This window comes from Phocoena sinus, chromosome 20 (assembly GCF_008692025.1).
Source record: "Phocoena sinus isolate mPhoSin1 chromosome 20, mPhoSin1.pri, whole genome shotgun sequence".
In the NCBI taxonomy this organism is placed as follows: domain Eukaryota; kingdom Metazoa; phylum Chordata; class Mammalia; order Artiodactyla; family Phocoenidae; genus Phocoena; species Phocoena sinus.
The window spans coordinates 46877411-46889540 of NC_045782.1; the positions used below are offsets into that span (position 1 = coordinate 46877411).

The 12130-nt window shown below is 63.3% G+C and overlaps 1 protein-coding gene across 1 annotated transcript; it reads right to left on the minus strand.

The window, feature by feature from the left end:
- Positions 1 to 588: 588 nt before the first annotated feature.
- Positions 589 to 8876, minus strand: GCGR (glucagon receptor). Its single transcript, XM_032616848.1, has 14 exons — positions 8726 to 8876; positions 4670 to 4838; positions 4472 to 4574; positions 3614 to 3721; positions 3411 to 3532; positions 3219 to 3325; positions 2989 to 3145; positions 2742 to 2901; positions 2609 to 2669; positions 2258 to 2327; positions 1856 to 1944; positions 1581 to 1719; positions 1461 to 1502; positions 589 to 1099 (listed from the first exon to the last, which is right to left on the minus strand). Exons 1-14 carry the CDS (start codon positions 8773 to 8775, stop codon positions 878 to 880), a joined length of 1599 nt encoding a protein of 532 aa, XP_032472739.1. The 5' UTR covers positions 8776 to 8876; the 3' UTR covers positions 589 to 877.
- Positions 8877 to 12130: the final 3254 nt, after the last annotated feature.

Sequence of the window (12130 nt, forward strand, 5' to 3'; positions counted from 1 at the left end):
TCGATTTTGGGGTCCATCTCTCCCCGCTTCAGTCGGCTACATGGGCTGCGGATTGCTGGGGTGGCTAGAGTTGGGATGAAGCAGAGGCCAGTAGAGGGTATCCAGTTCTGGATTATCTAGTTCTGGATTATCCAGTGATGCCCTTGCTGGGCCTGAGTCCAGCCCCGGCTTCGGCTCTAGCAGGGAGCCAGGGATGTTCATGTGGGGTTGGTAGAAGGACTGTGATGTCGGTGGCTCCCCTCGGCCATTGACGCCCTTCATGCCCCTCTGCGGGCGAATGTTGACACTCCGGGGGTTGAGGGGCCAAGACTGAGTGGGGCCCGTCCACTCTGGCCCGGGGTGGGGGTGAGCCACTCCCCCACCCTGGCGCAAGGGCTGGGGATGGCACGTGCTGGTGGGGCACCACCAGCCACCACTCACACACACCCTCAGGGATTCCAGCTCCAATTCACCTGTATGATGGGGCAACAAGGAGAAGTCTAGAAGGAGCAAGCCAGCAGGGGCCATCCACGGCTGCTCCCTTCTCATGGGGAGGCCCTGGGCCCAGCTGGCCCCTCTCCTCCAGCCCAGCTCTCCACCCAGGGTGAGCACAGTGCTCTTTATTGTTGGAGGACACATGTTTTCTCTAACTCAGACACACTGACACACACGGGAACACACGGGCATGCATTCACAGAACAGCTTCCCCGCCACACCCCCTCCCCCACCCCTTGGCACAGAGCAGGTGCCCCTCAGACCACCATACTGGGGAACATGTGGACAGCAGGGTGCTGTCTGGCTCCCACGCTCTTGCCTCTGTTGGGCATCGGTTATGGATTGTCCAGTGATGCCCTCTCTGGGCACCTGAGTCCAGCCACAGCTGAAGTTCCAGGAGGCTTCAGAAGGGGTTCTCAGCCAATCCAGGGAGGCTGCCAGCCAAGTGGGTCTCCGTAGAGGGGTCCTGGCTAGTCCTGTTGCTGCCACCGCCCCTTGAGAGCAGCAGCTTCTCACTGGGGGGGCCACCAGTGGGCCTGGCCGTGTGGCTGCCGACATGGCACTCCTCCTGCAGTGCTTTGCCCTCGCGCCAACGATGCCAGCGCCGCAGCAACTCCGACTGCACCTGGGGTGGGCAGGCGGGTCGGGCCAGTCCCAGGGCCTGCCCGTGCCACCCTCTCAGGATCCCCAAGCCCCTGGCCTTGAAGGGCTATGTGGCGCCCTGGGTGTGGAGCCAGGCAGGCTCTGTCACCACAGAACGCTGGGGTCTGGGAACACCTGGGGACCCCCTCACCCTCAGGTGCACTCCCTGAGGATGGGCTGAGGCTGACCCATCTCAGCAGGCCTGACACCCAGTGTCCTGGAAACTGAGCCCAGTAAGTGCAGGTGGACACGAAGGGCTCACACCCGAGGGGTGGGGCCAAGGTGTCTACACTCCCCCTGACCCCAACCCCAGCGCTGGTTCCAGACCCCCCCCCCCCACCTACCTCCTTGTTGAGGAAACAGTAGAGAACAGCCACCAGCAGGCCCTGGAGAGATGGGGGAGGTCAGGGCTGCACCCAGGCTGGCCTGGGGGTTGGGCGGTTGGTTAAGGGGCGGGCAGGCACCTGGAAGGAGCTGAGGAAGAGGTCGAAGAAGAGCTTGGCGGAGCGCAGGGTGCCCTGGGCATGCTCGTCGGTCACAAAGGCAAACACCACCTCGTGGACCCCCAACAGGGGGATGAGGGTCAGCGTGGACTTGGCCAGCCTGCGGGGGCAGAGACTGAGCCACCAGCCCAGCACCCCCTGGGGCTCTGGTGCCCCCACCCCCACCTACACTCCCTCTGGCCCCCGGGGTTCCGCAAGCCGCCTGGCGCCCTCCCACTCCCAACGCCCACACCCACCGGAATTTGTAGTCAGTATAGCGCATCTGGTGGGCTTGCAGCTTGGCCGCCAGGAGGTGAAGGATGCGGACGAAGATGAAGAAGTTGATCTGTGTGTGTGGGGGACACGGCTCAGGGCAGCTCTTGGCCCCCATCTGTCCCTCCTGGAGGTGGGCCTGGCAGCCAGACAGACCCTGGCTCCTGGGGCCCTGGGGCTGTGGGCACCCAGTCAAGGATGGACAGCCTGGCCCAAGGCCCAGGGCGCCAGCCAGTGTCCTGGGTGAGTGCCAGGCCTCCCTCCCTGTCCACCCAGGCAGGATGCTGTCTGTCTCCTCAGGCTGCTGCAGGCCGATGAGGAAGGAAGGGGCTGGGGGGCCAAGTCCTGGCCCTCCCTGCAGTGCCAGCAGGTGCCTCATTCCTCACCAGGATGGCCAGGAAGACAGGGAAGCGCAGGATCCACCAGAAGCCCATGTTGTCATTGCTGGTCCAGCACCTGCAGGGTGGGGCCTGCTCGTGTCCTGGCAGCCTCGTAGCCCCCCCGCCCCCTGATTCCTTGGGATCTAATTAGTGCCTCAGGAAAAGAAGGGAGATAGTTACCAATGACCTCCACCCCCGGGTAACCAGGTTTGCTTAGTGACCCCCACTGCCTCTGGCCGGAGACCCCTGAGCCACTCCCACACTCTGAGCCACATGGCCATTCCCCACGGGGCCAGCCCAGCACCTCCCAGCCAGGAGAGGCGAATCCCCCTGCTGGCCCGCCAGTCAGATACTCACTGGATGTTCTCAAACAGACACTTGACCACCACCCAGGGGGTGACGAACAGCATGGGGGCACCTGTGGGGGAGAACAGCTGTGGTCCCGTGACCCTGGCCAGCCCGCCGGCCCCCTGCGCACCGGCCCACTCACCCCAGCCGATGCCCAGGTAGAGGGGGAAGCAGCTCCTTTCAGGGATGGTGGCGAAGCTCAGCAGGCTGTGCAAGTACACGCCCTCCACCAGCAGCCAGCAGTAGTTGGCCACGACGCCGTACTGCATGAACACCGCAGCCACCCGGCAGCCGGCCACTGCCTGGCCGCAGGGGCAGCATGAGTGCGGGCCTCCCAGCTGCCTGCCGCCCAGGGCCCGGAGGCCAAGAAGCCGGATCTGGGAGCTCACCCCGTCACTCAGCCAGACGCTCACGCTGAAGTCGTCCCCAATCCTCTGGCTGTAGCGGGTCTTAAGCAGTGTGTCGATGACCAGCACAGAGCTGGCCTTGAGCACGAAGGACGCGAACAGGTTCACGTGGATGTAGTTTCGGGTGCAGTGCAGCTTGCTGTGGGGACAGCGAGTCAGTCCCCGCCCACCCTGCCCGCTGGGGCCCCCCACGAGCAGGGCGGTGGGCATACCTGAGGCCCAGCAGAATGGCCAGGGCCAGGAGCAGGGCCCCCAGGGACAGGGAGTAGCCCACAGTGTACATCACCTGGAAGCTGCTGTACATCTTGGCCACCTCCTTCTGAAAATCGCAGTGGCCAGTCAGGGCTGGAGAGGGCCATCTTGCCCCTCCCCACAAGCCCCCACTGCACCTGCCACGGGCTGACCTGGACCTCAAGCTCTTTGTCGTCCATCTGGCACTGGGAAGCATTTCGCCATGGCTGCCCCTGCGGCCCACGTACCCACTGCCCATCAGGCCCACACCTCTTGAAGACGAGGCGGTGCTGCACTGCGGGGGCAGGCTCTGGTCAGCTCCCCGCCCCTGGGCTGAGCCCCCTCTGCCAACCCCCCACATCCCTGCTGTGGTTACCTTTGTGGTGCCAGGGCAGGTACCAGGGGCAGGAGATGTTGGCTGTGGTGTTGGGAGGGGTGTCCGGCCAGCAGGAATATTTGTCAAAGGTTCTATTACAGACCAGCTCTGCAGAGGCGGGGACAGGGTTGCTCCTCAGCAGGGCCTGGCCTGCACAGCCCCCTGTTGTATGCTCTCTGCGCCCCAGGAGGCAGCCTCCCAGATCTCCCTGACCATCCTGCCTGCCCTGGATGCCTCTGTCCAGCCTGATCCTGAGCTCCAGCTCTGCCTAGCCACCTCCCCTCAGATACTCCGCATCTCCACCCAGGGTCTTCCCTCTTCCTAGTGCCCTTCTAGCAGCACTTCCACCTCTGGAGGCTGAACCCCAATTCTGTTGGCATCCTTCTTGGCCCAGCACCGGCCCCCTCCCTCCCCCAAACAATGGCTCGGCCTCCCACGCAGCTCCTCCCGCCCCAGTGTCTCTCTTTGCACCTGAGTGGTCTTCAGTACTTGCCCAGAACGCTGTACCTCAGTCTGCCTGAGCACTCCAGATAATGGCCCATCTCCTTCCCCCTTACCAGCCCTGGTGCCCTCTGCCTGCCCCTCTCGGTCCACCTCCCCCACACACTGTCTGCCTCCTGGGCCACGAGGCTTTGCTCCATGGGAGGAAAGACGGTGTCCAGGCCGCAGGCCTGAGGGGTGCCCAGCAGCAGGGGAGTGGCACGAAACACCCCAGTTCTGGGGCAGTTCTACCATTTCTTAAATGTCCTGGTCTGTGGCCCTGGGCTAGTCACCAGCTTCTCTATGGCTCAATTTCCTCACCTGTAAATGGTGGGTGGGGGTTGGGGGGACTGCACTCGGGCCGAAGGCGGGGCTCACCAGTTGGGGGGGGCAGCAGGCTCAGGTTGTGGAGACACTGGTCGCCATAGAGCTTCCACTTCTCAAACAGGAAGTCCATCACCTGAGCGGAGGGGGCCTGCGGCTGGGGGTACAGATGGATGGACAGAGGGGACAGACTGGCGTCAGCATGAGGGGCAGGCAGGCTGGTGGGACAGGGGGACTGGCAGCAGCGCTCACCTGGCAGGCCAGCAGCAGAAGCAGGAGGAGGTGGGGGCAGTGTGGCAGGATGGGGGGCATGCCTCTGGGCAGCTGCCCCCCACATCTGGCTGGGGTTGCACAGCTGGGGCAGAGGTCCTCGTAGGCGCACTGTCCCCCTGGGGGCTGCTGGGTATCAGAGCAGCAGGGTCTGTGCAGGGACACCCAGGAGTGAAGAGGCCCAGCTGGTCTCCGTTGTGATCAGCAGGGTGTCCTGCTCCCGTAAAACCATCCCTCTGAGTCTCCGAATCCTACTAATGAAGTGGGAGCTGGGAGGGAGGGGATGCCAGAAATGGTCACTCTGCCAGTGGCAGGTTGGGGGTCTGGCCCTGCACCTGGGGGTTCTGCCCAGGGTCCTGGGGGCTGCTCCATCTCACAGACCGTGGCTGTCTGTGTGGCGGCTCTGACAGTCCCAGAGCCCCTCTCCTACATGTTGGTTAAGCGGCCCCAGTCCTGCCTGGTCCCAAAGATGTCAGAGGAGGGAGCAGCCTCCCTAGCTGCCCAACTCCTCCCTTCGGCTCTCGCTATTTTTCCCACCTATTCTTAGCTCCTGGGAAAGTCAGCATGGCAGGCTGGGGCAGGGTACCAGGACCATCCATCACTTGGTCCCCAGGGGCATGGTTATCAAGGTGACCCTGGGCCAGCTCCCAGACTTGGCAGGGGCCAGGAGTGCCAAGCATATGCTTAGGGTGGTCCCTGTCACACCCATGCCCCCTGGCCCAGGACTGGGGTGTCTAGGTGCTCCCTTGGGCCACGCCCAGGACTCCGGCCGGGCTTCCTGGGTCCCATGGGCCATAGCACACAGGCAGCTGCAGCGCATTCCTTTGAGATGAGCGCTGCCAGCTGCCGGGGGCTCAGACACAGGACCCCTGCCCTCGTGGTGCCTGCAGGGGGGACCTGAGGTGCCTGGTCCTGTCCGGAGCCTGCACTGGGGGCATCAGCAGCCCCGTAAGTCATCGTGTCACTGCTTCCAGAGTCCGTCTTCTGATCCACTGAATCCCACAAGGGCAGTAGGAAGGGGCTTCCTTTGGGGCCTAGGGGTGGGGCCCCTAGGAACTACTCATGCAAGCCCCCTTAGGGCTGTGGATGGCATCCTGCCACAGAGTGAGCATGTGATGGACCGATGGAGGGACAGATGGACGAAACTGAAGGCAGTGCTTGGGAGAAGCCAGGGAGAAGGTGGGGAGGAGGGATGCAGGCTGTGACTGAAGGTGGAGGGTTGCTGGACAACCCTGGATCTCAGCCTCCTCCCATCAGAGTCCAGATGGGCCCTCATGGGGCCAACTCACGTGGGCTCCTCTGTGATCCACTCCTCACCCCTAACGGGACCCTGAGATGCCACCGCATGGGGTGGGCACCTGGACCATAGCCTGCTGTGGGGCTCCTCACCCTGGCCCTTGGGCCACAGCGCAGGTCAGGCCTGGTGAGGCAGGGCCCAGTAGTGGCTGGTCCCCAGGCCCTGGTCCAGGTGGAGGAGCCAGAGCGGCGGGCCTTCTCAGGGGAGTAGCCCCCAGGCGGGTGGAGGACAAGGGGCAGTTCAGGTGCCCCCAGCCCGAGGGGCCTTATCTCCTGATTCTTATCAAACAGCCCGGTCTTCTGCCCTGCCCTTGCCCACCGAGGCCACGGAGCCAGGTGGGTGAGGACCACTGTGACCAGCTGCTGGAGGAGGGGAGGTGGCTGGGAAGGCTCAGGGAGACAAGGGCAGCCTGGATGGCTAGAGGCTCTGGGGGCAGGGCAAGGGGAGACTGACAAGGGATGGCTGGGGTGGAGTAGACAGTGGAGATGCAGGCAGGGAACATGGGGAGGAAGGATACTGCCCCCTGCCCAGGGGCCCTGCAGCCGGTGGTGAAGGGAGGATGAAGCTGCGGGGATAGTCCAGTGAGGAGCTCCAAGGCAAAGTGTCAGCCCCTCAGAGTCCAGCTGGGGTGTGGTGGCCAGGCTGTGCCTCAACTTTCCCATCTGAAAAGTGGGAGTTCACCTTGCTCACCTCCTAGGGCTGGTAGGAGAACCCAAGGTAGGCGGGGCCACACCCAAGCAGCCTGCCTTCCAGCTAGGGGTCAGTTAGTCTGGGAACCACAGAGAGAAGCTGAGCCCCGGGGTAGAGGGGAGAGAGGGATGGGCTGCCCTGGGGCCCCTCCTTCACTGCCCCTCCAATGGCAGCCAGAGCAGAGGAGTAGGGAGGCCTTTCCATAACCCCTGCTCCCATCCCTGGTCTGGTATGTGGGGTTGGGAATCCTTGAAGATTCACCCCACACAGTTCAGCACCTACAGATCACAAGCTGGTACCCCAGCTCAGAGCACCGGTGGCCCCACGTCCCTAGGGATCAGGGCCTCAGCACCCCCCAAGCAATACAAGAGGGTGAACCTCTCACTAAGTCTCTGACAGAAACACAAGGGGCAGAAGTGGATGAGGCACCCATGCCTGTCAGGGGAGTACGGGCAAGACATCTAGACACTTCTCTGAATGAGGACTGGGCAGAGCGTGGGGCTGTGGAACGACTTGCAGCTGTGCAAGGCTGAGGTTCTAAGGTCCCTGCCCTGAGCACCCAGGTGTGAGGCTGCCGCCACAGGAGCGGGGGACGTTGCAAGGCCCAGTTCTGGTCCTGGGACCAAGGGTAAATAATTCAACTTCTCAGAGCCTCGGTTTCCCTACTGGAAAAGTCCCTGCCTCCTCAACACCATGGAGGACAATGAGATGTGCCACTTGAAGGGAAGGACAGATTATCACGTGCAGGCCCCCTCCCTTCCGTGGGGGACACTGCAACCCCAGAGGCAGCCTGCCAGCCCCAGGGATAAATAGCTGTTGAATGTGTGAGGGCTGAGGCTGGGGTGCGGAGGTGCCGCTCCAAGCCTCCCATTGGCCTTGGCGTCAGCGCTGCCGTTTTCCACCTTATTACCCTCCCCGGCACGGCCCGGGAGCCGGGGGAGGCGGGGGACTACGGGCCAGGGACCAAGCCTTCTCCCTTCATGGACCTGGAGGCTTCGCTCCCTCTCTGGCCCTGGACTGCACCTGCCCAGCCCAGATAGCTCAGAGACTCTTGGCGGAGTGGGAAGGAGGGCCAGCTTTCCCCCGGCCCCAGCCCACCCCCTCCTCTCTTTCCCAGCCCCCTCTCTCCACCACGGGCTGGCTGGCTGGTGTTCTGCCTCCCTGCCTGGCAGAACACACCACTCCTGGGTGCTCAAAGCTCAGTTGTTTTCTCCAGTTTCCCCTGGGGATGCCCCAGGACTCCCAGACCTGCAGCTGGGGGAGGGGCCCCCAGGATGGGTGGATCTCCATGGAGGAGAGTGGGGCGCTGGTCACCCCAGCTCCTCCCAGGATCTGAATAGGTGTGGTTGTGGCCTGCCAGCCTCTGATGGGTATGGGGGTGGGGGGTGTTTGTGAAACCAGAGCAAGTAGCGGAAGGTCATGGCCCCAGGGCGGGATCAGGGGCCACAGGTTGTTGACAAAGCCTGATTCCTGCGTCCTCCTCCCACTCTGCGGGGGCAGGGCGGGCCTGGATGTGGGCCAGGGTGCTACTCCCCCACCAACCCTCATCCCCCAGCACAGAAGGGCCGAAAACAGCCCGGACAGGTCCTCGGAGGATGCGGGCTCCCAGACCTCAGGAGTCAGTCCGTTTCTGGTGGGGGCAGAAATCCTGCGGCCCAGAAGTGTGAGTGGGGGCCGCCGGAGACGAAGGAGCAGGCAGGGCAGTGACCTGCCCTCCCTGCGGATCAAAGTGACAAGTGTAGGCTCCGCGGATGACGCCCCTCGGCCCCTCCGGGGAAACCCGGGTAACCAAGATACTGCTGGGGAGCTTTGGGAAGCAGGGGCCCGCTGGAGGGAAGCAGGGCTGCCCCCCGCGCCTCTGGGGGTGTCTCCGAGGTTCTGTGTATGCGCGGGAAGGGGGGGGCGGGGAAGCGGGGGTGCTGGAGGGAGGAGTCGGGAGCGGAGAGGGGCAGCAGGACAGCGCGCCTGGCGCTCACAGACACCCCACCCTTTTCCCCCCGAGACGCGCTCCCCAGGGAGGAGAGGCAGGGGGAAGCGCTGAGACTCCCAACCTTCTCGATAGTGCGGAACCAGGTTGACCGTCCGAGCTGGAAGGGCGCATCCTGGGGTTGGGAACGGGGTGTCCGACGGCGATGAGGACGGCGACACCCGGGGCCCGAGACCGCCCACCTAAGATAGGGGTCCACGCCGGCCAGTCCCGCGCTCCCGCCTTCGGCCCCCGGCCGGGAACGTGTCCTCGAGCCTGGCCCAGGTGCTCACCGCGCGCCGCTCCGGCCGCTTCGCGATCCCCGTAGTCCTCCGCGCGCACGGGTTAGGGGCCGGCCGCCGCTCGTCTCCACGGCGCTGCCAGATCAGGGTCGGCGCCGGCTCCGCGCCCGCGCCCCGCGCCCCGCGCCAGCCTCTAGCAAACTTTCCGGCGGCTACGCTCCGCGGCGGCGGAGGGAGAGGAGGAGGGGGCGGGGGCGGGGCGGGAGCGGCCCGAGGGTCCCCGCCCGCGCCTCCGCCCTCCTGCCGCGCCTCGGGGAGCGACTGCGGGCCCGGGAGCCCCTGCCCGCAGACCCCTCCCCGCGCGCCCGTGCCCGACTCTTGCCTTGCGGACTCCTACCCCGCGGGGCCCTCCCCGCGGACCCCGCCCCGCAGAACTCCCAACCCAGAGCTCACTCGGCAGACCCCCGCCCGGGCGAACCGGGCCGGCAGACGGCAGCTCCCCGCGGGGACAGCAGCGGTGGATGGACAGGTGCGGTGTGTGGCGGGCGCGCGGCCGGGCGTGGGGGCTGTGACTCCACGCCCCTTCCTCTCGTCTCCTCCGCGTTCCCGGGCCCTCACAGCTTCTTTCCCGGGTACTGATTGTCGGAAGGACTGACCCCTCACTTACCCCGCACCGTGGCTCCTAGGCGACCCTCCCACCGCGCCGGAATGGAGTGGGGGGCCAAGGCGGGGAAGGGCGGCCCCGGGGGTGCCTCTTTAAGCCCGAGGGTCCCGCGCCATCTCCCTTAAGCACCCTCCAGCACCGTTCATCCAACAGCACAACCCCTCCCTCCGGGACCCACCCCCCCCATCTCCACACACCCCAGCAGTCAGCCCCCAGTGACCGCAGGGTCACCAAACCTCATGCACACTTTGGGGCCTCATCTTTCCTGGCCTTTCAGTATCTGGGGACATGGATGGTCATGCCCTCCTTCTGGAAAGTTCTCCCATGGCTCTGGTTTCCAGGCTGGCGTTCCCACCTCCTTCTCTCTGCATTCCCCTCCACTTTCGCTTGGACAGTTCCTAATGTTCCCACTGCCAGATGCCCAGGACCCCACCAGGACCCCTCTCCCCTGACCCTTTCCCATCTCCTGAATGTACTTCCTCTGCCCACCCACCTGCTGGACTCCTGGCAGGGATCTTGAGGTCTCCAGTGCATCACCAAATCCTGATTCTCCCTCTCGCATTTCTCTGGAATCTGTCTGGGCTATCTCTCCACTGTCAACCACTGTCTGGCCACCATCACCCTGGGATGCCCTCCCTGGCCCTCTGGGTCAGCTCTTTTGTTAGATGCTGTCCTTTGTGTTTGGGGCCCTTCTCCCTACTGCTGTTTTGGGGGACATTGGAACCCGTGGTTCTCCCCTACCCATGGCTCCCCCCTCCCTCCAGCCCCCAGAGCAGAGCTGAAGCTGGTTCCAGCACCCTGTGACATACCCACAGGTAGCTGGTGCTTGGTAACCTGCCCTGCCACTGTCTGAAGGCTCAGGGGGAGGGGCATTTCTGGGGGTGCCCTCCAGACCCCCATTCTTACCAGCCCACCTGGAACCCTGTCCCCAGAGCAGCCTGTTTTGGTTCAGGCAGTCGCCAGAAGACAAAGGTCAGAAGCAAAGGTCAGAAAGTCTGGGCTGCTCGCATAGGGCCGAACGCGCGGTGCTGGATGCAGGTGCTGGGGGAGGGGAGCTTTCCGAGATCCTCTCCCCGCTTCCCTTGCACCCCTCTTCCAGCTCTCCTCCCACTTCTCTTGGGGCAGGGCACCCGTACGGGCAACAGAGATCTGTGTAGGTGCCCCCTACTCTCCCTACAGCTGTGATCTTGGGATCTTGTTTGTGATCTGGGGGGGCTCCTGCCTGTGAGCAGGGTCCCTGGCGCCACGCTGGGTGGCTGTGAGGCTCAGGGGAGAAGCTACAGGTTCTTCCCAGAGGTGGGATAAATCTGAGGAGCTGGGAAGGTCATCCCTGCTGTGTGACCTTCAGAGAGGCCCTTCCCTCTCTGGAACTTATTTTCCTGAGGAAATTCTGGTTGGGTGGAGGCCCAGCAGTCTGGGGGAGGGGCTGGGTGGCCCGAGTTGGGTTCTAGCAGGAAGAGGTGTGAAAGAATAAATGTAGAGTCTATTCATAAATGTATGAAATGGGGGGGGCATACTTGAAATGTGTGGACACAGTGGGGAGCAGAAGGGGGAGGGAGAGGGAGGAGATGGAGGAGGGGGTGCCTTCCTGGGTTGGGCCACCTTTATTTACATAACTGAATTCATAAGACATAAATAGAGCAGAAACTGGGAATGAAGGGGGCTGGGCCTTCCCACGGAGCATTGGAGGTCTGGGAAGTGAGGAAGGGGTCTGTCCATCACTGAGTCCCTGAGGGTCTCGATGGGGGTGGCACCCTGGAGGTGTGCTGGCTCCTGTGTGCCAGGGCAGGCCGGGGTTGGGGGCTGCCCTCCACAGCCCCAGGAGTGCTGTTCCGTGTGTCTGCGCTGTGGGCTCTGAAGAGTACACCAGCAGAGCTCAATTCAGGCATCTGGCTGAGTGTCATGAACTGGTACTGCGCACAAAGCCTGGCAGGGAGAACCAGACACCCCAGCATCGAGTTCTGGGCGGGAGATGTTGATAAGTGGCCAAGAAAGTGGTGGCCAGATTGGGTGGTGCTGGGCAGAAACCCAGGGCAGAGGGACCCCCCAGCGCATCAGGACCCAGAAAATGTGGAGCTGCAGGAAAGGATTCAGGGGGAAAAGAGATGGTGCCCCCAGACAGAGCTGCTGTTAATGTCGCAGGGTGGTTCCTTTCAGGTCTCTTTACTGTTGCTTTTTTAAAATTAATTAATTGTTTTTGGCTGCGTTGGGTCTTCGTTGCTGCGTGCGGGCTTTCTCGAGTTGCGGTGAGCAGGGGCTACTCTTCGTTACGGTGCATGGGCTTCTTATTGCAGTGGCTTCTCTTGTTGCAGAGCACGGGCTCTAGGTGCGAGGGCTTCAGTAGTTGTGGCACGCGAGCTCAGTAGTTGTGGCGCATGGGCTTATTTGCTCCGCGGCATGTGGGATCTTCCCGGACCAGGGCTCGAACCCGTGTTCCCTGCACTGGCAGGCATATTCTTTTTTTTTTTTTTTAATTTTTTAATTTATTCATTTATTTAGTTTTTGGCTGCATTGGGTCTTCGCTGCTGCACACAGGTTTTCTCTAGTTGCTGAGAGCTGGGGCTGCTCTTTGTTGCGGTGCACG